This window comes from Oryctolagus cuniculus, chromosome 7 (assembly GCF_964237555.1).
Source record: "Oryctolagus cuniculus chromosome 7, mOryCun1.1, whole genome shotgun sequence".
Taxonomy (NCBI): domain Eukaryota; kingdom Metazoa; phylum Chordata; class Mammalia; order Lagomorpha; family Leporidae; genus Oryctolagus; species Oryctolagus cuniculus.
This window is the reverse complement of record NC_091438.1, coordinates 23077750-23098477: the sequence shown is the minus strand read 5'-3', so window position 1 is coordinate 23098477 and position 20728 is coordinate 23077750. Positions and strand designations below refer to the sequence as shown.

The 20728-nt window shown below is 48.3% G+C and overlaps 2 protein-coding genes across 4 annotated transcripts; one reads left to right on the top strand and one right to left on the bottom strand.

Moving 5' to 3' along the window:
* The first annotated feature begins 849 nt into the window (after positions 1–849).
* Positions 850–8639, top strand: LOC100348108 (GTPase IMAP family member 5). 2 transcript variants are annotated; one of them, XM_070076847.1, is made up of 4 exons: positions 893–1176; positions 3450–3740; positions 6231–6279; positions 7576–8639. In XM_070076847.1, exons 3-4 carry the CDS (start codon positions 6237–6239, stop codon positions 8448–8450), a joined length of 918 nt encoding a protein of 305 aa, XP_069932948.1. In that variant the 5' UTR covers positions 893–1176; positions 3450–3740; positions 6231–6236; the 3' UTR covers positions 8451–8639. The 2 variants fall into 2 exon arrangements, with proteins under 2 accessions (XP_002722570.4, XP_069932948.1); XM_002722524.5 differs by lacking the exon at positions 3450–3740 and having other exon boundaries at positions 850–1176.
* Positions 8640–12874: 4235 nt separating this feature from the next.
* Positions 12875–20199, bottom strand: GIMAP5 (GTPase, IMAP family member 5). Of its 2 annotated transcripts, none has more exons than XM_051836997.2 (3): positions 19900–20199; positions 15661–15709; positions 12875–14751 (listed from the first exon to the last, which is right to left on the bottom strand). In XM_051836997.2, exons 2-3 carry the CDS (start codon positions 15701–15703, stop codon positions 13874–13876), a joined length of 921 nt encoding a protein of 306 aa, XP_051692957.2. In that variant the 5' UTR covers positions 15704–15709; positions 19900–20199; the 3' UTR covers positions 12875–13873. The 2 variants fall into 2 exon arrangements, with proteins under 2 accessions (XP_051692957.2, XP_008248289.3); XM_008250067.4 differs by having other exon boundaries at positions 15661–15747; positions 19900–20170.
* Between the last annotated feature and the right edge of the window lie 529 nt (positions 20200–20728).

Here is a 20728-nt window from a genome sequence, read left to right as displayed (position 1 = left end):
TTAGTTGCATACTTGTTCACCCTGAGAATTTAGAGGGAAGTCCACATGACAAACGGTGCCTTCAAGTCCTCTCACTTGAGGACTACTTACGGTGTATGTTGAGAACACGTACGCACGGATTGGTTGTATCTGCTGAGCTATGTGCCAAGGTGAGATTTCTCTCCATCTTTGCAGTCTTTCCCTGGTGCCTATAACGCACCTGCCATTCTGTTTGAATGCTTATTCAATAATAAAATTGTTTCCTCTCTCGTCTACCTTCCAGGAGAGGCTCTCCAGGTTGTCATGTGATTGCTTTAAATTCTGTTTCCCATCAAATCTTCAACAATCGTCATGATGGGGGCTCTGAGCTTCACTTCAAATGCAGAAAAGACCGTGGGGACTTTAGTATGTGACCCACCTCTGCCTAGGCTCATTCTGTTCCTGAGCTCCTAATTGTTTACGTTCAGTGCTGCAGCCTTAAGTGTGCAACCGGATGGGAAACTGAGGCGCTGTCACCCACTTCTAACACCCACCCATGTAAGCCGGCCATCAACTCCACAATGTTCCCCATGGCTGGTTCTGTCACATGACCCTGAAGGGGCAGCCAGCACTGATGTCCAGCCCGGATTCAGGCTCTCAGAGAGGCTCGGCTGGGTGCCAGCAGTGGCTTCCATGCCCGGTTAGCAGGAACATTAAAACCAGGGGCTGCAAGAAGGGGCCCAGGGCGCCAGGGGAGCAGGTGCTTCCGTGATGGGTGGTCACAAGGCGGCTTTTCTGTACCTGGGACAAGGGGACAGGTTCTGTCATTCCCGTCGTGACCGCTTCCTCCCAATACTGCGTACTTTAAACAGTCATTGAAAGGAAATAGGAGGGGGCAAGCTGGTCTAGGGCAGCTTTCCGACAGGAAGCGACCAGTAACGGAGGCAGCAGGGCCGTGCGCTCTGGGGCTTGCGGGGCCCTGTTCTCAGCTGGTTCCCAGACGCCCCCGTGGCTCCAGGTCTGCGGGGAGGGGGAGCTGCGGAGCGCCCTCCGTCGACCCGCGTCTTCCTTTCTGCTGCTGAGCCGCTCCTCCAGAAGTGCACCTGCTCAGCTCCCCCGCCCCCTCCCCCGCCCTCGCGGACCTGGCGGCGTCTCCGTGCCCCTTCGCCTTCCAGAGCGCCCCCTGAGTGCAGGACAGACCTGATGCCGCTGCCGCCGGTAAGGAGACCCCGGGTGTGCTCACTGGGACTCTGGGGTGGGAAGGACCACGGCTGTTAGGAGCCGCTGATTCTCGTAGACCCTGTCTCAGGCTCCCATTCTGCGCGGCCCCAGGTCCGTAAAACAGCAGTAATGGAGCCTCAGGGACAAGGGCAGCTGGGCGAGTACACTCAGTGACACACAGCGTTGAAACCCCTCGCCCTGCATCCACAGCCGCGCGTCTTCTCCATCTCCTTCCTATTAGCTGTCAGGATCCTCATAAAACTCTCAGAGAATAGAACCAGACGAACCTGTCACCCGTCTGACAAATGAGGAACTTGAACCTCCCAGAAGGCCATCGGCAAAGCCAGAGAATTCCTCCCAATTTTCCCTCCTAAGTGCTCATAACCCCCCACCCCGACCCCAGCATCAACTCCCAGAGAAGCCCGGAAGTGGCTCCTTAGGGCTCCACAGGGCAAATGAGGATCTTTATTTTCCCATCCTCATAAGCCTCACATTCCATACATGCGCCTTGTCCGATGACCTTGATCTGTAAACCACCCCCAATTCTCCCCCTCCTTCCAATGACTGCTGTAGGAGGGTGCTCCTACTTATGGCACATGCAAATGACCCCTTAGTCAGCTAAACCTTATGCCAGGGACTGGTCATTGAATCACAGTAACTATCTGTTAAGGATGGAATTTTTTCAATTTTTTATAAGAACATTTCTACATATGTATAGGCTGCAGTGTGACATTTCAATGTAAGAAACAATGTGTACTGATCAAATCAGGATAATCAGGTTTTCCTTTGACTTTATGGTTGGGACCTTGGCGTCCCTTCCTTCTATTTGTTCACACAGTTGTTCATAGAACATATGTAGACTACCCTGCTATGCTGTGTAACACGAGGAAAATGTGGTCTTCATACCTGGAAATAGAGGCACAGGGGCAGATTGTGAAGGAAATTCTTAGAAAATAACAACAATTTCATTGTTCCGAAAATAGCATGAGATACCCTGCTTTTCTGATGAAATAAGGGATCATCACAATAACGTCAGGTTCCTATACTTTTTAAACCAAGATGCACCTGCTCATTTGCTTCATCCTCCTTCTTCAGCTGGATCCTCCCACCGCCCCGTCAGGTGTTGCTGCTATCTTGCTTGTGCACTATGTCCCCTGGTCTTGTTTGGTAGAATTTTCCCTTTGAAGAAGAAATATACCTCCATTCTCAATTCCCCTACTTTGGTCTGCTCTGAAGTCAACTTGTGCCACATTCCCTCCGGTCTCAGTGTGTCACTCAGTCTCTTCCTAGCATGTGTTCAGTTCTTTTAATGTCTTGTCTTTGACTCATTGCAGCATGTTCATCAGAATCCTTCCTCACTCACTGCTGGACATTTGGTTATTTTTTAAAATCTGCTAAACATTCTGTTTCTCAGGCCAGCATGGTGGTGCCATAGGTTAACCACCGCCTGTGACACTGGCATCCCATATTTGAGTGTCAGTTCGAGTCCCATCTATTCTGCTTCCAACCCAGCTCCCTGCTAATGACCTGGGAAAACAGCAGAAGATAGTTCAAGTGCTTGGGCCCCTGTGCCCCTTGTGGGATAACCAGATGGAGTTCTGAGCTCCTGGCTTTGTTTTGGACAAACCCCAGTCATTGCAACCATTTGGAGAGTAAACCAGCAGATGAGATCTCTCTCTCTTGCTCGCTCGCTCACTCACTCTCGCTCTCTCTCACTCTCTTCTTCTCTCCCTCTCCCTCTCTCCTCCCTCCCTCTGTGTGTGTGTGCATGTGTGTGTGTGCTGGTAGTCTGCTTTCCAAATAAATAAAATAAGTCTTTAAAGAAAAACCCAATCTATTCCCCTGTGGGACATCTGCCGCCCCTTGCAGTCTGATCCACTCAAAAGTGGATTCAGGAGAACTCAGCTCCCTGCACCTGACTGATGTAACTGACTCTGGCTGGCCCTTGTGACAACTGTGTTGCTCCATGCGGGTCACGTGGAGAAACAAGGCATGTAAATGCACCAGATTTCCTTGAACTGAAGTATTTCTGTACACAGCAACTTTCACCCCTGCCCCTGAAGTTTTATCTGTGAGTAATTTTTTAAATGCACTCTGGGTTTTGCAATACAGTTATTGGTGTGGGTTTTAGGCCAGGCTTCCAGCACAGGAGGGCAGTGCTGGGTGTGGTGTTCCAGAGGCTTGTACCCTTATGCTGAACAATCCTAGAAAAGGAAACCTTTGGGGAAGTGTGTGGCGTTGAGCAGCTTACTTTCCTAATATTTTAATAGGAATTTTAATTGCATCTTGATCACATCACTGGGAACTGAGGAGAACAATTAAAACATTTGGCATGAAAGAACTTTGGAAATTATAAATGGCCACATGGAGGATGACTGTGGTGACAAAGACTGTGGTGACACCATTGGCATCATTGTCTTTACCACATCTACATGTTGATTCCAAACCTCAAAAAACGTCAACTAAAATAGAAAATATGCCTAGAATTTGGACAGTTTTGGAAAAAGTTAAGATATAATTTATTAGATGAAGAGAATGCCTTCCTCTGGACACAGGGAAAGGTAAGAGAATAGGGAGAGAGGGAAATGGGGTGGGGAGGAAGGGAAGGTGGGAGGAACAGGCAAGGAAGAAGAGGGAGGGGCTGGCACTGTGGCACAGAGGGCTAAAACCCAGGCCTGCAGTGCTGGCATCCCATGTGAGCACCGGTTAGAGTCCCGGCTACTCCGCTTCTGATCCAGCTTTCTGCTATGGCCTGGGAAAGCAGTGGAAGATGGCCCAAGTCATTAGGCCCCTGCACTTGTGTGGTAGACCTGGAATAAGCTCCTGGCTCCTGGCTTCGGATCAGCTCAGCTCTGGCCATTGCGGTCATTTGGGGGAGTGAACCAGCGAATGGAAAACCAATCTCTCCCCCCGCCATGTAACTCTGACTTTCAAATAAATAAATAAATCTTTAAAACATAAAAGGAGAGGGGAGGAAATGGGAGAGGAGAGGAGGTGACAAGAGAGGACGAGAAGGAAGAAGCTACTGATACAACTTGATAATGTCAAAAGGGGTGATTTTCCCTAAACAGCACTAAGAAAATTCACTGAATGCATAGAAAAATGTACAAAAGATAGCAATAACAGATGCAACCTAAATAGCAAATGAGCTACAAAACTGTTTTGAATTCATTGGTAATCAGGAAAGCAAGTTTAAATCCAATGACAACATCCTTAAATATATCCACAGAGTGACCATAAATTCTAAGAGTTACAGTCACCAAGTACCTGTGAAGAAGATGTTGGGGGAATTCTCATATACAGGTGGTACAATCATGAGTTAGCATAATCCCCTTGGAGTCCCATCTGGCAATACTTGGTCATATACATCTGGAGTATAAATGTGCACATGTGCACAATGAGAAATATTGGTGGATCATTTTTGCAGTAGGTAGGAAGCAAATAGCAATTCACATGTCTGTTAATAAATTGGATAAAATGTTACAAAAACAATGAAGCTTACATAAAGTTTCAAATACAAACAGTACTACATAGTGTGTATAGATACATAGGTATACTGGAGAAGAAATACACGAAACAAGTGGTTATAAAAACCTCAGATACTGGTTGCCTTAAAGGGCAGAGGAAGGAAGAGAATGAAGGTGATTGGGATTAGAAAAATGTCACCAATATGGGTATGGGCAATGTTTTAATTTTTTGACCAAGCAGAATGATTGCAGTAAAAATGTCAAAAATGCTTATACTTGTTCATTGCAAATGATATTTTTATTATCCTTTGAATTTTCCCACTTAAAGTTTGTTTCATAACAACGGCATCCGCAAACAGGAATAAATAAAGCACAATGTAGGTGTTCATCTTAATGTAGTTGAATATCACAGTCTCATCTTTTCTCTTAAGTATTTATTTATTTGAAAAACAAAAAAGAGAGACAGACATAAACAGAGAGAGATCTTTCATCTGCTGATTCACTCCCCAAATGCCCACAACATCCAGGGCCGGACTAATCCAAAGCCAGGATCCCAGAAATCAGTACAGTCTCCCGAGTGGCAGAGACCTGAATATCTGAGCCATCGTCCCCTGCCTCCCAGGATGCCCAGTAGCAGAAGGCTGGAATGGAGAGTGGAGCCAGGACTCGCACAGGCACTCTGATAGGGTATGGGGGCGTCTTCACTGCTGCACCAGACACTCTCCCTATCTTACCTTTTGTCCTGCGTGCTTACCAAGAAGAGCAGCACAGTAATGGGCCTCACTTAAATGCCATATTTACACCAGTGCCTGTGCCAACTTCTGAGTAACTCTGTTGGTACACAAAAAGGTCATCGTTGGGAGATCAGGACCTCCAAGCCAGCCAGGAAAGACGTGATTCAAAACTGAGCAGGAAATGAGTTTATCCTGCAGGGGTCCAGAGCGTTGCCTCTCTCTTCAGTCATGGCCCCACCTTCTCCGCACCACTGCTCAGGATGAGAGAGTGGCCATGCTCTCTCCTCTTCCACTGCTTCCCTCTACATCAGTCCTCATCCCCAATCCCCAAATCCCTCCCCGTGGAAAGTGTATTGTGTATTTCCCTTTGTCACAAGAATACCCATCTAACACCAAAGTTACTGGACTGGAAATTCCCAGTTTTTTCAAACAAACCACTGTTATTTACAGCAAGACTGTTTTTTTCCGAATCTGGCAAATTCTCCTACCTTGATCCCAAAGGAGTGGGGGAAGAATGCCCCACCCTTCGTTCCACAGAGGCGTGCTTTCTTCATTTCCTGTCTTTCAGGTTGTGGGGAGCGGGGGTGGGATACTCAACTGATTTGTTTCAAAACATTTCCTGCTTTGCTGCAAGCTGATGAAAAATAGAGCAACAGTACATTGTCTTAGCATACTCTAGCATAGCCTGATGTGCTTACAGTTATTTAAATAAAATAGAAGATGGGAAAGTAGCAACGGAAATAGCTCATCAAGGACCCTTATTCTTCAGTATCTGACTTGAGTCGTTCTCAGACCCTATCAATTCCCACATGAACATTTGCTTCTTATTCCTTTCCTATTTTTATTCCAGAATAGAATGGCAGGTTTTCAGAAAAGCTGTTATGGAACTATGGCTGAAGGTAAGAGAGTCCTCAAGAGTTCCAAACACCTACAGACAGTCACTGCCCCCTATCCCTCACCTCAAACACTGACATAAACCATTATTTTAAACTGAAGAGGAGAAACTATCATTAGTCTTTCACTTTCCCAGGCATGTGCCTCCCCTACCACCACCATCACCACCATCACCACCATCATCATCATCATCCTCTCCATTTCACTCTCCCTGTCTCTTACACACACACACACAATGCTCACTCCTGCACACTATCTATGGTAAATGTGGAAATGAAATGGAACTCAAGGTTGGAGGGTCCAGAACCAAACAACATGATTGTCTTTCCTTCCTTTAACTCTCAGCTAAAAAATTAAAACTTCCCTCTAGAGATTTAGTAATTGTGTTTGCTACGAAACATCCAAGAATACTTAAGGGAAGGAAACACCAACAGAGAACACAAGGCATAAAATGTATATTTTAAGAGTCTAAAAATACTTGAAATCTATCTGGGCTCCTAAGAATTCTAGAACTTTTCAGGCTCTTGGTTCCCAACTCTGGCTCCACATCACCTTCTCCAATACTACTGTTCCTAAAATTTTCTGTGCTTCAATCAAACACATGATCTTTCCAACACACATGCATCTGGTAGCTCCTCATCAGCCTTTCCCCAGCCACACAGCCTAGAATCAACCCCAGACTTTCTCCTCACACTCACTGTGATCCTAAAACATCCCAAGTCCAGGCATCCTCATGCTGCATCCAAAAAACACAAAGCCAACTGGCCAGGTGGGTGGGGGGTGGGGAGTGGGGGGCTCATGCTAGGGCTGCCAACCGAGACACCCTTTACCCTGAAGGTTCAAATGAACGGTCTGGGCTCCTCAAGTATGCATGGGACTTTGTGGGTGAAAGACAGGGGATCATGGTTTCTCATTTGAAACTGCTCATCCCCTGCCTCCTTTTAATCTCATGTATGTAACAAAAAGTTCTGCGTGCAGCTGGCTAAAGGGTCATCCAGGGGAAAGCACAGAAAACAACTTTCTTCAGAATAACTATGGTTGCCAAGAACCACACGAAGTTCTTGGGACATCTCCTTACTGTGGCAGTTTTGACCCCCGGCTATGGGTCCAAGCGTGGGCTGCCAACAGGTGCTTCCTACGACCCAAGAACCATCCAAACTTGTAGGCAGACTTTGGGCATATTTATATATGCCCATTCCCTGGGGAGGAGGCCCATGGTTTCTGTGGGATATTTATCTCAATTCATAAACTTAAAGTCTTAAGAACATTAACTTAGCAAGATACAAAAACTTTTCTCCTAGGTGAAGTGGAAGATAACTGGGTTGCTACATCCTCCTCTCTGAGGATCATCCTGGTGGGCAAAACAGGCAGTGGGAAAAGTGCCACAGGGAACAGCATCCTCTGCAAGCCAGTGTTTGAGTCCAGGCTGGCGGCCCAGTCCGTGACCAGGAGATGCCAGCGCGAGATGGGAACGTGGAACGGGAGGAGCCTCCTTGTCGTCGACACGCCCCCCATCTTTGAGTCCAAGGCCCAGACCCAAGAGGTGTACGAGGAGATCGGACACTGCTACCTGCTGTCTGCCCCAGGGCCCCACGTGCTGCTCCTGGTGACCCAGCTGGGACGCTTCACAGACCAGGACAGCATGGCAGTGAGGAGGCTGAAGGAGGTGTTTGGGGCAGACGCCATGAGGCACGTGGTCATGCTCTTCACCCACAGGGAGGACTTGGAGGGCCAGTCCCTGGATCAGTATGTCACCAACACGGACAACCTCGGCCTGAAGGGCGCGGTCCTGGAGTGCGGGAGGCGATTCTGCGCCTTCAACAACAGGGCCTCTGGGGAGGAGCAGCAGAGGCAGCTGGCGGAGCTCATGGCTGTGATCGCGGGGCTGGAGCGGGAGCTCGGGGGCTCCTTCCACAGCAACGACCTCTTCTTTCAGGCGCAGGTGCTGCAGCAAGGTGGACAAGGGCCCATGGAAGGAGACTACAGGCGCTTCCGGGACAAGGTGAAGCTGCAGGTGGAAAGGCAGAGGCAGGAGCTGAGAGAGCGTGAGAGCAGCTGTGTGCTCCAGGCCCTGCGCAGAGTCAAGAACTGGGTGACTTCCCACCTCATCCTCTGTGCCTTTCTCACTCTATGCGCTTTGATTTTTCTTGCCATTTTGATTAGCCATTTTGATTAGCGTGTGAGTTACTGGTGGATGCTGAGCGTTTTCAGGCGATGTCTGCCGTCAGCTTTGTTTTTCCTGAATGAGCATCTCTGTGTGTCCCCTTTGTACCCAGTTTCACCCTCAGTTTCTCTTCCTTGTATCAGACACGTCATCCATGTTTAATTCAAATGCTTTTAGGTAAATAAAATCCCTAGAAAAATATTATGATTTTTGTTTTTTAAAAAATGGTGAGGCTGAATAATAAAGCCATGGAATGTGTGGGGACTTTTTTTAGAAAGCTTTTGCTTAATTAACAGAGATTTTTTGCATACAGTTTTAGGAATACAGCGGTTCTTCCCCCGTATCCACATTCCCACCCCCAATCCCGTCCCACCTCCTACTCCCTCTCCCATCCCATTCTTCATTAAGGTTTGTTTTTAATTAGCTTTATATGCAGAAGACCAACTCTATACTAAGTAAAGATTTCCACAATTTGCACTGTGTGGAGACTCTGAAGTAGGACGGCGCCCGAAGGTCTCACCCTCAGCCCGACTTTCTCCCCTCCAGAAGCCACCAGCGAAAATGTATCACTTGAAAAGCATGGACTGCCTCATAAAACTTGATGAATGGTGAATTTTGCATTTCTTATCATTTTTGTATGTGAAGATGAACCATACTTCTTTCTCTGATTTCTTCAACCGGGTTGGGCTACATGGTTCTGACTGCCACATCCAGCGTGGAGCTGATTCCAAACATATGCAGGAATGTATGCATCAGCCCCTCAAGCCCTGGGAACCCCAAGAAGCTCTGAGCTGTCAGGCCCAGGAGCAGCTGCTCAGGGCAGTGTTTTCAAAACTGTTCCAACCAAGTCGGTCTGTCGCCTCCCCAGCTTGATTTAGTCCAGCCCCACAGACATTTGTTATGTGAGTCTGAGTGTCAGTGTCCATGCTAGGCACAGGAATAGGAGATAAACACCAGGTTTCTGCTCCACAAGGGTGACCGTGCAGTGAGGGATGCAGGCCTACAGAGATGGAGTGTGAGGGAGGGTTTCTCTTACAGAAGTGACATCAGAGAAAAGAGAACACAGCTCACTTGACAGAGGCCTCTTGGACAGGGTGATGCTTGCCATGAGTGCAAGAGTGTGCCTGCTCCACCAGGTCAAAGGAAGGGGTTGGGGACAAGCAGGTGCAGGGAGGGAGGAGCTTGGCAGAGGCAGGGCCTGTGTCTCACCCTCAAGGGCTTGATCATTGGATGATTACCTCCTAAATGTCAGAATATCACTGGAGGGTGCAGCGCTATAGCACAGTGGGCTAAGCCTCTGCCCGCAGCGCCAGCATCCCATATGGGCACCTGTTCAAGTCCTGGCTTCTCCTCTTCTGATCAGCTCTCTGCTATGGCCTGGGAAAGCAGTAGAAGATGGCTCAATAGGCACTGTGGCATAGAGGGTAAAGCTGCCACCTGCAGTGCTGGCATCCCATATGGGCACTGGTTCAAGTCCCAGCTGCTCCACTTCCAATATAACTCTCTGCTATGGCCTGGGAAAGCAGTAGAAGATGGCCCACATCCTTGGGCCCCTGCATTCACTTGGGAAGACTCAGAGGAAGCTCCTGACTTTGGATCAGCACAGTGCTGGCCATTGCAGTCAATTCTGGATTGAGCCAGTGGATGGAAGACTCTCTCTCTCTTTGCCTCTCCTTCTCTCTCTGTGTTAACTCTGACTTTCAAATAAATAAATAATAAAAAAGAAGAAGATGACCCAAGTACTTGGGCCCCTGCACCCGCATGGGAGACCTAAAAGAAGCTCCTGGCTCCAGGCTTCAGAGATGCCCAGCTCTAGCCGTTGCGGCCATTTGGGGAGTGAACCAGCAGGTGGAAGACCTTTCTCTCTATCTCTCCCTCTCTCTGTCTGTGACTCAACCTCTCAAATAAATAAATCTTTAAAAAAAAAAAAAAAAAAAACAGAAAGTCCCTGGAGCCAATTTTGAGCAGGTGGGTATATCACAGAAAGATTGTGTGGCCATAAGGTGGTAGGTGGTTGATTATGTAAATGCAAGCCTAGGACAGGGATAGCATTCAGAGGAAAAAATCTGCATTGGAGACCAGCACCTTGCTATCTCAGCAGCAAGGGGGATTAAGTGGAGGGGCTGCATGTGGGAGACAATGAGGAGGAAGGTGAGCACACAGTAGTCACTGACTGCAATGCTGGAGAGGACACCAGGGTGGCAGTGGGTTGAGCAGAGAATCTGCAGTGCAACGCTGGCCTGAAGACCTCCAGGGCCTCTGCGCAGCAGACAAGGGGTGGTCACGTCCTCCCTTCAGAGAAGGCCTCCGGCCAGGTGTAGACTTGAGTGCTTACTGCAGCCTCCCTCCAGGCATGTGGCTGGCTCAAGCCAGGTCTCCCAGTCCAGACACTTGCCCCGTGAGTAGTGCTGCCCAGGCCCTGGCTGATGTCCCTGCTTGCTGGCTTCCAGGGCAGTAGGGCCCGAGAGGTAACCCAAAGCCATTGTACCATATGAGTGTTCACTTCTTGTAGAGGATTCAAATGTGAGCTCTGTTTGTCTTGTGCCTCCTGCCACAAAGGTGAAGAGAACACAGAGAAAGCCCTACCTGGAATGACATTTCCTTCACCCTCTGCTAGGCCCATTCATCAGAAGGAGCCAACCAAAAGCATTTGGCTCTGTTCTGAGTTCAGTAAATGTCTACTAAGGAGCAGGCACTTTAGTAGTAGAGAATGTTTTTATGAATTCCAGAAACAAGAGGACACAAATCTATTTGCTCATTTTGTATGCCTTCCTTAAAGGAAGCCTGGGAACAGGGAAGTTCTAACAAATTTAAAGGATGAAAATGGATATGAAGAACTCGTCCCTAGCTTAAATGGAGGTAAAACTCAAGTAGCTAAGCAGTTAGGACATTTACTGGCTGATAGAATTGGAATGCCAGAGATAGGGTAGCCTTCAGGGCTGAGTGTTTCAGGGCTCAGGATCATTTTACCCCTAATCTGCTTTAAAGTGAGTCTTCCTCAGGATCGCTAGTCATCAGGGAAATGCAAATAAAGGCCACAATGAGGGGCCAGCAGTGTGGTGTCGTAGCCTAGGCCTGAGTCTGCAGTGTCGGCATCCCAAATAGGTGCCAGTTCGAGTCCCAGATGTTCCACTTCCCATCGAGTTCCCTGATGATGGCCTAGGAAAGCAGTGGAAGATGGTCCAAGTGCTCGGGCCCCTGCACCCACATGGTAGACCTGGAAGAAGCTCCTGGCTCCTGAATTCGGACCGGCCCAGCTGCAGCCACTGCAGCCATTTGGGGAGTGACCTGCGGATCGAAGACCTCTCTCTGTCTCTCCCTCTGTCTGTAACGCTGCTTCTCAAGTAAATAAATAAATCTCTTTTAAGAAACACACATTAACAATTTGACACTCTTGTTTATGGCATCAGCAATCTCCCCAGGCTCTAGTCATGAGTTGCCAAGGCTATGGAAGCCTTTTGAGTTTGCCGATTTTGATCTTATCCAGACAGGGTCATAGTCAAAGTGGAAGTTCTCTCCTCACTTCAGAGAAAGGTACCTCCTTCCTTGATGGCCCTGATCTTTCCACTGGGATCTCACTCGCAGAGATCTTTCATTTAGGTTTGTTGTTGTTGTTGTTTGTTTGTTTGCTTGTTTTTGCCAGAGTGTCTTGGCTTTCCATGCCTAAAATACTCTCATGGGCTCTTCAGCCAGATCCAACTGCCTTAAGGGCTGATTCTGAGGCCAGAGTGCTATTTAGGACATCTGCCATTCTATGAGTCTGCTGTGTATCCCACTTCCCATGTTGGATCGTTCTCTCCCTTTTTTATTCTATCAGTTAGTATTAGCAGACACTAGTGTGTGATCCCTTTGACTCTTAGACCTATCAGTGTAATCGATTAATGTGTTGTCCAATGTGAAGTAATGCTATAACAAGTACTGAAACAGTATTTTACACTTTGTGTTTCTGTGTGGGTGCAAACTGATGAAATCTTTACTTAATATATACTAAATCGATCTCCTGTATATAAAAATAATTGAAAATGAATCTTGATGTGAATGGAATGGGAGAGGGAGCGGAGATGGGAGGGGTGCGAGTGGGAGGGAAGTTATCGGGGGGGGGGAAAGCCATTGCAATCCATAAACTGTACTTTGGAAATTTATATTTACTAAATAAAAGTTTTTAAAAAAAGAAACACACAATGAGGTTTCACCTCACCCCAGTTAGAATGACTAGAATCCGAAAATCCAGTAACAATAAATGCTGGCAATGTTGTTGAGGGAAAGATACCCTAATAACTGATTATGGGAATGTAAACTAGTATAACCATTATGGAAGACAGTATAAAGATTCCTCAGAAATCTGAAAATAGATCTATCATATGACCACATGACCCAGCCATCGCACTACTGGGAATTTAACTAAGGGAAATGAAATCAGACTATGAAAGAGTTATCTGTACACCCATGTTTATTGCAGCTCAGTTCACAACAGCTAAGATATGAAATCAACCCAGATATCCATCAACTGATGACTGAATAAAGAAAATATGGTATATATACACTATGAAATACTAATCAGCCATAAAAAGAGAGAAATTCTTCCTTTTGCAACAAAATAGATTTAACTGGAAACATTATGCTTAGTGAAATAAGCCAGTCCCCAAAAGACAAATGTTATATGTTTCTCTGATATTATAGAACACAAAAATGTATAGAAATTAAACAGAAGTCTTGTAATTTTTTTTAGCCCTTGTTTATACCCCTGAGGAAGTATGGTCTTCCTACATTTATTTATTTAATACTATGACTAGTGGTGAATTAATCCCATGATTATAGGGTGGATTAAAAGTATCTCTTTGCAAAAATTAGGGGAAAAAAGAGAAAAGAAGGAAGGAGGTGGATTGAGGGAAGGAGAGGGGAATGGAGGGAAATATGGTTATCTTATTAGAAATGTACATATGAAATACATGAAATCTGTAGTAAAGAAAATTTTAAAGTACAATAAACCCAAAAATACTGTCAACTAGGGCTAGAGCTCTTGGAAAATAAATAAGTAAGTAAAGTGAGCCTACAACCTCAGATGGGTAGCAAAGTGGCTGCTGAAGACCCACACATTGCACCTAGATCCATCATTGCCCAGAGAAAGAGGTGAGTGGGTCTATCTGATTCTGTGGTTTGCCCCAGGACAGAAGAAACTTTGCAACCTTCTACAGCATACTTGGAGGCACTTCTCATTGGTTGACATGGGTTTCCAGGCCCATTTCTGAAAGAGTCACTGGCAAAGAGAAGGGGGTGTATTTAGGCCTGAAAGCAGGTACTATCAGGGAGACAGAGAAGGAGATGTGGTGCAGACAGCAAGCAGTGTCTTCAAAGTTGATCTGATTCTGAATTAGCGGCACTTGGAACAGTGAACTCACCAGGTGATACTTTAGAAAATGCTACAGCACAAAGAATTAAGCAAGAAGGAAGATGATGAGGATAATAAGAAGAACAAACAGGCTGCACCAAACATACACAGCACAGATCTCATGATTCAGAATCACCCAGTTCTTGACGCTGAGCAGGGCCTGGAGCACACAGTTGCTCTCACGCTCTCTCAGCTCCTGCCTCTGCCTTTCCACCGGCAGCTTCACCTTGTCCCGGAAGCACCTGTAGTCTCCTTCCATGGGCCCTTGTCCACCTTGCTGCAGCACCTGCGCCTGAAAGAAGAGGTCGTTGCTGTGGAAGGAGCCCCCGAGCTCCCGCTCCAGCCCCGCGATCACAGCCATGAGCTCCGCCAGCTGCCTCTGCTGCTCCTCCCCAGAGGCCCTGTTGTTGAAGGCGCAGAATCGCCTCCCGCACTCCAGGACCGCGCCCTTCAGGCCGAGGTTGTCCGTGTTGGTGACATACTGATCCAGGGACTGGCCCTCCAAGTCCTCCCTGTGGGTGAAGAGCATGACCACGTGCCTCATGGCGTCTGCCCCAAACACCTCCTTCAGCCTCCTCACTGCCATGCTGTCCTGGTCTGTGAAGCGTCCCAGCTGGGTCACCAGGAGCAGCACGTGGGGCCCTGGGACAGACAGCAGGTAGCAGCGTCTGATCTCCTCGTACACCTCTTGGGTCTGGGCCTTGGACTCAAAGATGGGGGGCGTGTCGACGACAAGGAGGCTCCTCCCGTTCCACGTGCCCATCTCGCGCTGGCATCTCCTGGTCACGGACCGGGCCGCCAGCCTGGACTCAAACACTGGCTTGCAGAGGATGCTGTTCCCTGTGGCACTTTTCCCACTGCCTGTTTTGCCCACCAGGATGATCCTCAAAGGTGGTGACCCTGGAGTGCAGCTGTCATCTCTGTCTATGAGGATGCAAGGAAAACTCATCAGTCACCTGTGCCTTTATGAGCAGAGAAAAAGACCCAGAGGGGCCACAGCCTGGACAAATCTGGATTCCAGACTCTGCTCCCATCACTGACAACCATGTGTCTGGAATCCGAGGACCTGGCACAGGATTTGTGGAACAGAGGAACCTACTGAACTGAGTCCTGGGTTCCTTTTCTTCTGGAACTTCTGAGGGTTTTTTTTTTAAATAAGATTCATTTTATTTATTTGAAAGACAGTGTTACAGAGAGAAGTAGAGCCAGAGAGCGAGAAATAGAGATCTTTCATCTGAAGGTTCACTCCCCAGATGAGTGAACAACAGCCAGAGCTGAGCTTATCTGAAGCCAGGAGCAGGGTGCAGGGGCCCAAGGACTTGGGCCATCTTCCAGAGCTTTCCCAGGCCATAGCAGAGAGCTGGATTGAAAGTGGAGCAGCCAGGACTCAACCGGCACCCATATGGGTACCAGTGCTGCAGGCTGGGGCTTTGACCCTCTGTACCACAGTGCCAGCCCCAGAACTTCTTGGTTTTTTTAATCCTTCTAGAACCTTCCCTCCATTCAGTACCTCCCCGAAGACCTAGAACCCAAACACTCCACAGGAAAGTATTTCCGTTGTATTTTTTTCCCCATACTCTCTGCTTTTCCCATCCTTACCTGGTCTCTGTTTTACAAGATGACAGGGTTTTGTCTGGACAACTTGCCCTCCCAAAGGAAAACAGAGCAGCAAAATACCTAGGAAGCTCCAGTTCCTGGGGGAAGAGATGAGCTTGCTTTGTCCCCGGGTGAATAGTCTTGTGCCTTTCACTCTCAGGTGGGAAGCCTGCCGCCCGTGCTGACTCCATGGCCCTTGCCCAGTGTGAAGACCCCCAGCGAGTGCAGCTTCCTTACCTGGGGGGAAGGCACCTTCTCCATTCTTCAGAGGCTCTTCCATTTTGTTCTAGAGGGGACCGCATACAAAGATTGCTGACACCGGAGCTGTATGCAATATCAGACAAGGAACACTACATTTCATACACGAGGCGGTTGAGGAAATAACCTGATGGCGTCCCAGATGATTGAATGGATGAACTGAGACTAAAACCCAGGTCTGCAGACCTGCTGCTCTTCTGAGCAGTAGACCAAGCTGAAGAACATGCAGATGGCCCCAAAATGCAAGCACAAGCACGTGTTCCCTTGAGCTGTCATTGACTCCCGGGATGCAGTGAAACGTTTGTCACCCCCATCCCCAGAAGACCACGCAGGTCCCCCGGTCAATTTCCTGCTGAACTTGCAGTCCTCTGGGGCTCTCATCTGCCTTTAGGGTCTCAGTGCTGGTATCCAAACAAAAGTTGGCCTAGCCACATAGCCCCCTGCAGAACAAGTTCCTCCTTAAATTCCCATGGTGACGGTGGTACCCCAGGGGTGGGGGTGGCCAATGACCCTGCTTTGCCCAGGGCTGAGACGATGCAGGAGGATGCCACGGGTCCAGGCTGGGGGGAGGGATAGTCAGTAGACAGAGGGAAGAGTTGGCTCATCAGGCTTAGTCAGCTGGGTATGTAATGGAAGACAGTCAGTGCTGCCGTGTTCTTAGCTCACACGGCTTTGGACGAGAAGCTGCCTCAGGAGCACCTGTCATCAACCCTAGGCACCCTCCTTCATCACGTCCCTTTTTCTCGATCCTTTGTTTCCTTCTTACCTCGCACTTCCTAGGCTCAGGCAGGTGGTGCATCCAAGCCCCACAGAGGAATGACTTCATGGGTTCCAGTACCAGGACCACCTGCACAACCCTTTCCATGGCTACATCAGGACCTCGCTGTGTGCAGAGCTTCAGGGTGTTGCCTTCAATAGGCTTAAGGAGTTGACGCTAGGGAATGAGTCTCTAACTGTGGAATCTCAGGGCTTGTGACAGATCAACCCAAAAACTACTTTTGGGAACAAGTGGATTCCCCTAAAGCACCTTAGGATTATGCTACATAAGATGCTATTTAGCTCCCCAGTATGGGAAGTTAGCCAGTAATTACCTTGGCTGGAAAAATTAATAGCTAAATAATGTTGGAATCATTTTAAGTACTAAATTGCATAACTGAGCTTCCCCAATAATTTCGTAGTAACTCACTCTGAGAGTAATTTTAGTGCCAGAAGAGAGAAACCAGCAAGTTACTGCCTCCTGGACTCTCTATTCTTTAGTTGGGTTCCATAGAAACCAGTCTGATCTGGTTTGCAGTCTGCCCCAGAATATGCAGAATTTCAGATCCAATCAAGCTCTGGCCTTTTGGATGGAAACCAGTCCCTGAACACCCTCTGTTAGCCTGAAATCCAAGAGAGGTCTCTCAAACTGAGTGCAGTGGTCAATCTTGGGCGTCAGCTTGGTTCAGCTGTGGTACCCAGTGACCTAATCAAACACCAGCCTAAGTGTGGCTCTGAGGATGGTTGTTCATGTTGTTAGCACCGACAACACGTTCTGGAGGGTAATGACCAGATCTGTTGAAGGGCTGAGGTTTCCTGGAAAAGGAATTCTGCCTCATTACAGCTGTGTCACCTCTATAGGTTTGGGACATTCCAGCCCCCACAATCAGATGAGCCAATTCCTGAAAATAAATCCCTTACTACCTGTGTCCTAGTGTTTCTACTTTTGCGGAGAAAACAAACCAGTAATCAACACTAATTCCCAGTGCTGGCACCATGGCTCATTTGGTTAATCCTCCACCTGCAGCGCTGGCATCCCATATGGGCGCCAGCTTCTAGTCCTGGTTGTTCCTCTTCCAGTCCATCTCTCTGCTGTGGCCCGGGAGGGCAGTAGAGGATGGCCCAAGTGCTTGGGCCCCTGCACTCGCATGGGAGACCAGGAGGAAGCACCTGGCTCCTGGCTTCAGATCGGCACAGTGCCGGCCATAGCAGCCATTTGGGGAGTGAACCATCGGAAAGAAAGACCTTTCTCTCTGTCTCTCTCTCTCATTGTCTATATTTCTACCTGTCAAATAAATTAAAAAAAAAAACCTAATTCCCTTAACTGAGACTAAAAAGAAGAAACAAATCCCCTTGGCCACTTCTTTTTGAGGATGAGTATGGGGTGGGGAGAAGCGGGGGATTCTTTTAAGAACTAATTACACAGGGAAGGCAAAGTGGAAGCCAGGTTTTTCTAGATATCAGCTTGTGAGACCAGTGACACTGAGATGAAGACATTCTGTTTTCTCCTGCACTGCCTCTGAATTATCTTGAACAGTCTTCTATGGAGAGAGCCAGGGAGGAGGGGCCCCTGGGCACAGGAAGGAACCAGGTAAGTGAGCAGAGAGGTGAGCGTTAAAGGGCTGAGAAGAGGACTTGAAAGAGCTGCAGAAAAGGGGGTGGGAGAGGCTCTCGGAGCTGAGCTTCCTAAACTTGGCGAGATGTCAGGCCTTGAGCAATCTTGTGATGCTCTCCACTCCTCTGAACCAGGAGGAAACGAAGACTCGGTGGGGTGGGTAATACCAAGTCTGAGCCCAAGGCTGCAAAGGGGCAACTCCTTCCCCGTGCTTCCTGGGGCCAGCCAGACGCAGGGAGGACACCCGACACCTGCCCTGTGTGCTGAGAGGGGTGGGGTCTGCCCGGCTGCTCCTCAGCCCCCAAGGACAAGGCAAGCAGGCTACTCACATGATGTGTTTGGCCAAGTGAGGGGGAGCTAGCCGTTTCCTCTGAGAATGAGAACCTCAAAGTGCCGTGTTTGCAGAATCCAGCCTCAGCAGAAAGCAGAGGGCCAAAGAGGGCTCCTCCACAGCAACAACCAAAGTTTTTCTCATTTTCTCTGTTTTTTGAGGATTCTTTTTTCCTTTCTGGTCACACTGCTGCTTCTGTGGTCTGAGCCACCACATCTGCGACTGCCTAGTGACTGCCACCATTCCCCAGCTGCAGGCCTCCTTTGCTCTGCCCCCTACAGACACCCTCCCCCACCTCCACCACCCTAAAGCCTATTCAGGGCTGGCCTTCAATCCACTGCACCAGTCCTCTCTCAAAGATGTTTCTTCCCGTGGGGATAGCGGACCCACTAAAAGAGCAGCTCCTGCTCCGGTGTGGCAAAGCATCACCGCCGAGCTGCAGCAGGTGCGAGATTGAGGCCCTCTTGTCTTCCAGGTTGCTCTTCTTGCTGCAACATGTCTAGAACCCTGGAAGAAGCTCATTGGGGAAGGGAAAGGTACAGGCCACCCTGGGAAATGTAGTGTAAAGATCTCAAACTGGTTGGCTGACCTGAGGCAGACTGTCTTCCAGCTGCCAAAAGTGATAAGAATATTCTCCCTGCCTTCCTCACCAGAGCTTCCTGATGATAAGTGGCCCACTGCTTAGGAAAACACAGCGTGCTGTTGTGAGCATCTGTGCTATTGATGAGCCATTCCCCACTCTGAAGCCCTTGCTGCTTGCAACTCCATGCTGGCTAACTAGGTGGTTTTAACTAATTCTCTAAGGAAGAAAGAAAGAAGTGGGGGTGGGGGGAGAAAGGGGGGGAGGGAGAAAGAAAGAAAGAAAGAAAGAAAGAAAGAAAGAAAGAAAGAAAGAAAGAAAGAAAGAAAGAAAGAAAGAAAGAAAAGGAGGAAGAAAGAAAGAAAGAAAATGTTTTATCTGAGCTGAGTGCCACTCCTGAAATCTTTTTCCCCTCTTTAAATTGGAAACTATTCTCACCAAGCTGAGTAGTCTATTCACCAACAAGACTAAAATCAAAAGATCAAAAGGTGAATTTTCAGCCTGCTCTTCAAGGGGCAAGCTGTGACCTCTGGGGATGGGGGAGGGGGAGGTTCAGGAGGTCAGGTGCTCTTTTCTTGTCCTACAATATATGGGGAATCTCACATCTGCACCCAGGTATGGATGTAACAGCCACTATGTGCATGCATGGATATATTTTTGCACAAACACAGGAAATAAGCTCATTAGTATCACCAAAGAGTCACTGAGCTCATTCAAAACTTTAGGTTCTGAAAAATATATCAGTAATATTTTCAGCTTACACTTTCTTGGGACTTAAGGGTATCTAATTCTTGGTGCTGATTTTGGGATAAAGAAACAGAGGTTTAGAAAGATCAGAATGCCTTGTCCAGGGGGCAGAGATTGCCACTGGTGGAACTGGAGGTGGAGGCCAGAGAGAAGAGTGTGAATGAAAGAAACCCCACCAAGCCCTGTTACCTGGTGGGCTGTGTGGTGTCTGCCGAGTTCTATGGAGAGCCTTGGAGTAGTGCTCCCTCCAACAGCCCCTCTCACGGGCTTCTCCTGGTCTCACTGCAAGAGCAGTGAGAGATGAAAAGGCTGTCAGCAAATTCTGTCTTCAGGGGTGGGGTGGGGTGGGGCGGGGACCATGACCCCTGGAAATAGGAAAGGAACAGTGTATGTGGGTTTCCTCAAAAAGCCATCCTCAGAGGGTGACCTCGAAGCCCTCAGAGACAGCCAGAGAGAGGCTGTTTGTGAAACAGCAGTTGCATTTCCTGTCCCCATGACACCTCGGCAATGCTTTTGTATTAAGAAAAAAAATGGGTTACCATTAGTAGAAGAATGGAGAGCAGCAGAAGCCGATAGACATTAGGGGCATGGCTGTCTTTCACCTCTCTGCTCTGGAGAGAGTCTCTTATGTGAACTTCTAGCTGGCAGCGAGGGCTGAACCCAAGATGCCTTTCCCAGTTCTTCTGCACACGGAGCAGGCATCCTGTTTTGAGACGTTCTGTGCCTCCCTCCTATTTCTCTGCCACTGAGGAGTGGGGTGCAAGGCTCAGCGGGTTCCCCCACCCACATGGACTTGCAGACCCTGCTCAGAGGTATCAGGTGCCCGTGTGACTTACTGAAGTCTTGTGATGGAGATGAACACGGTCTTACCTGCCATAAGATACTCAGGCGGATGCTCATGTGTCCGGGGCACAGAGAAAGGACAGCGGAGCCCGAGCAGCCGCTTTCTGTTCATGGGAGGATGTGCAAACTGGCCACTGCAAGGTGGATCTTGATTCTGTCTTCAGTCACAGCCTGA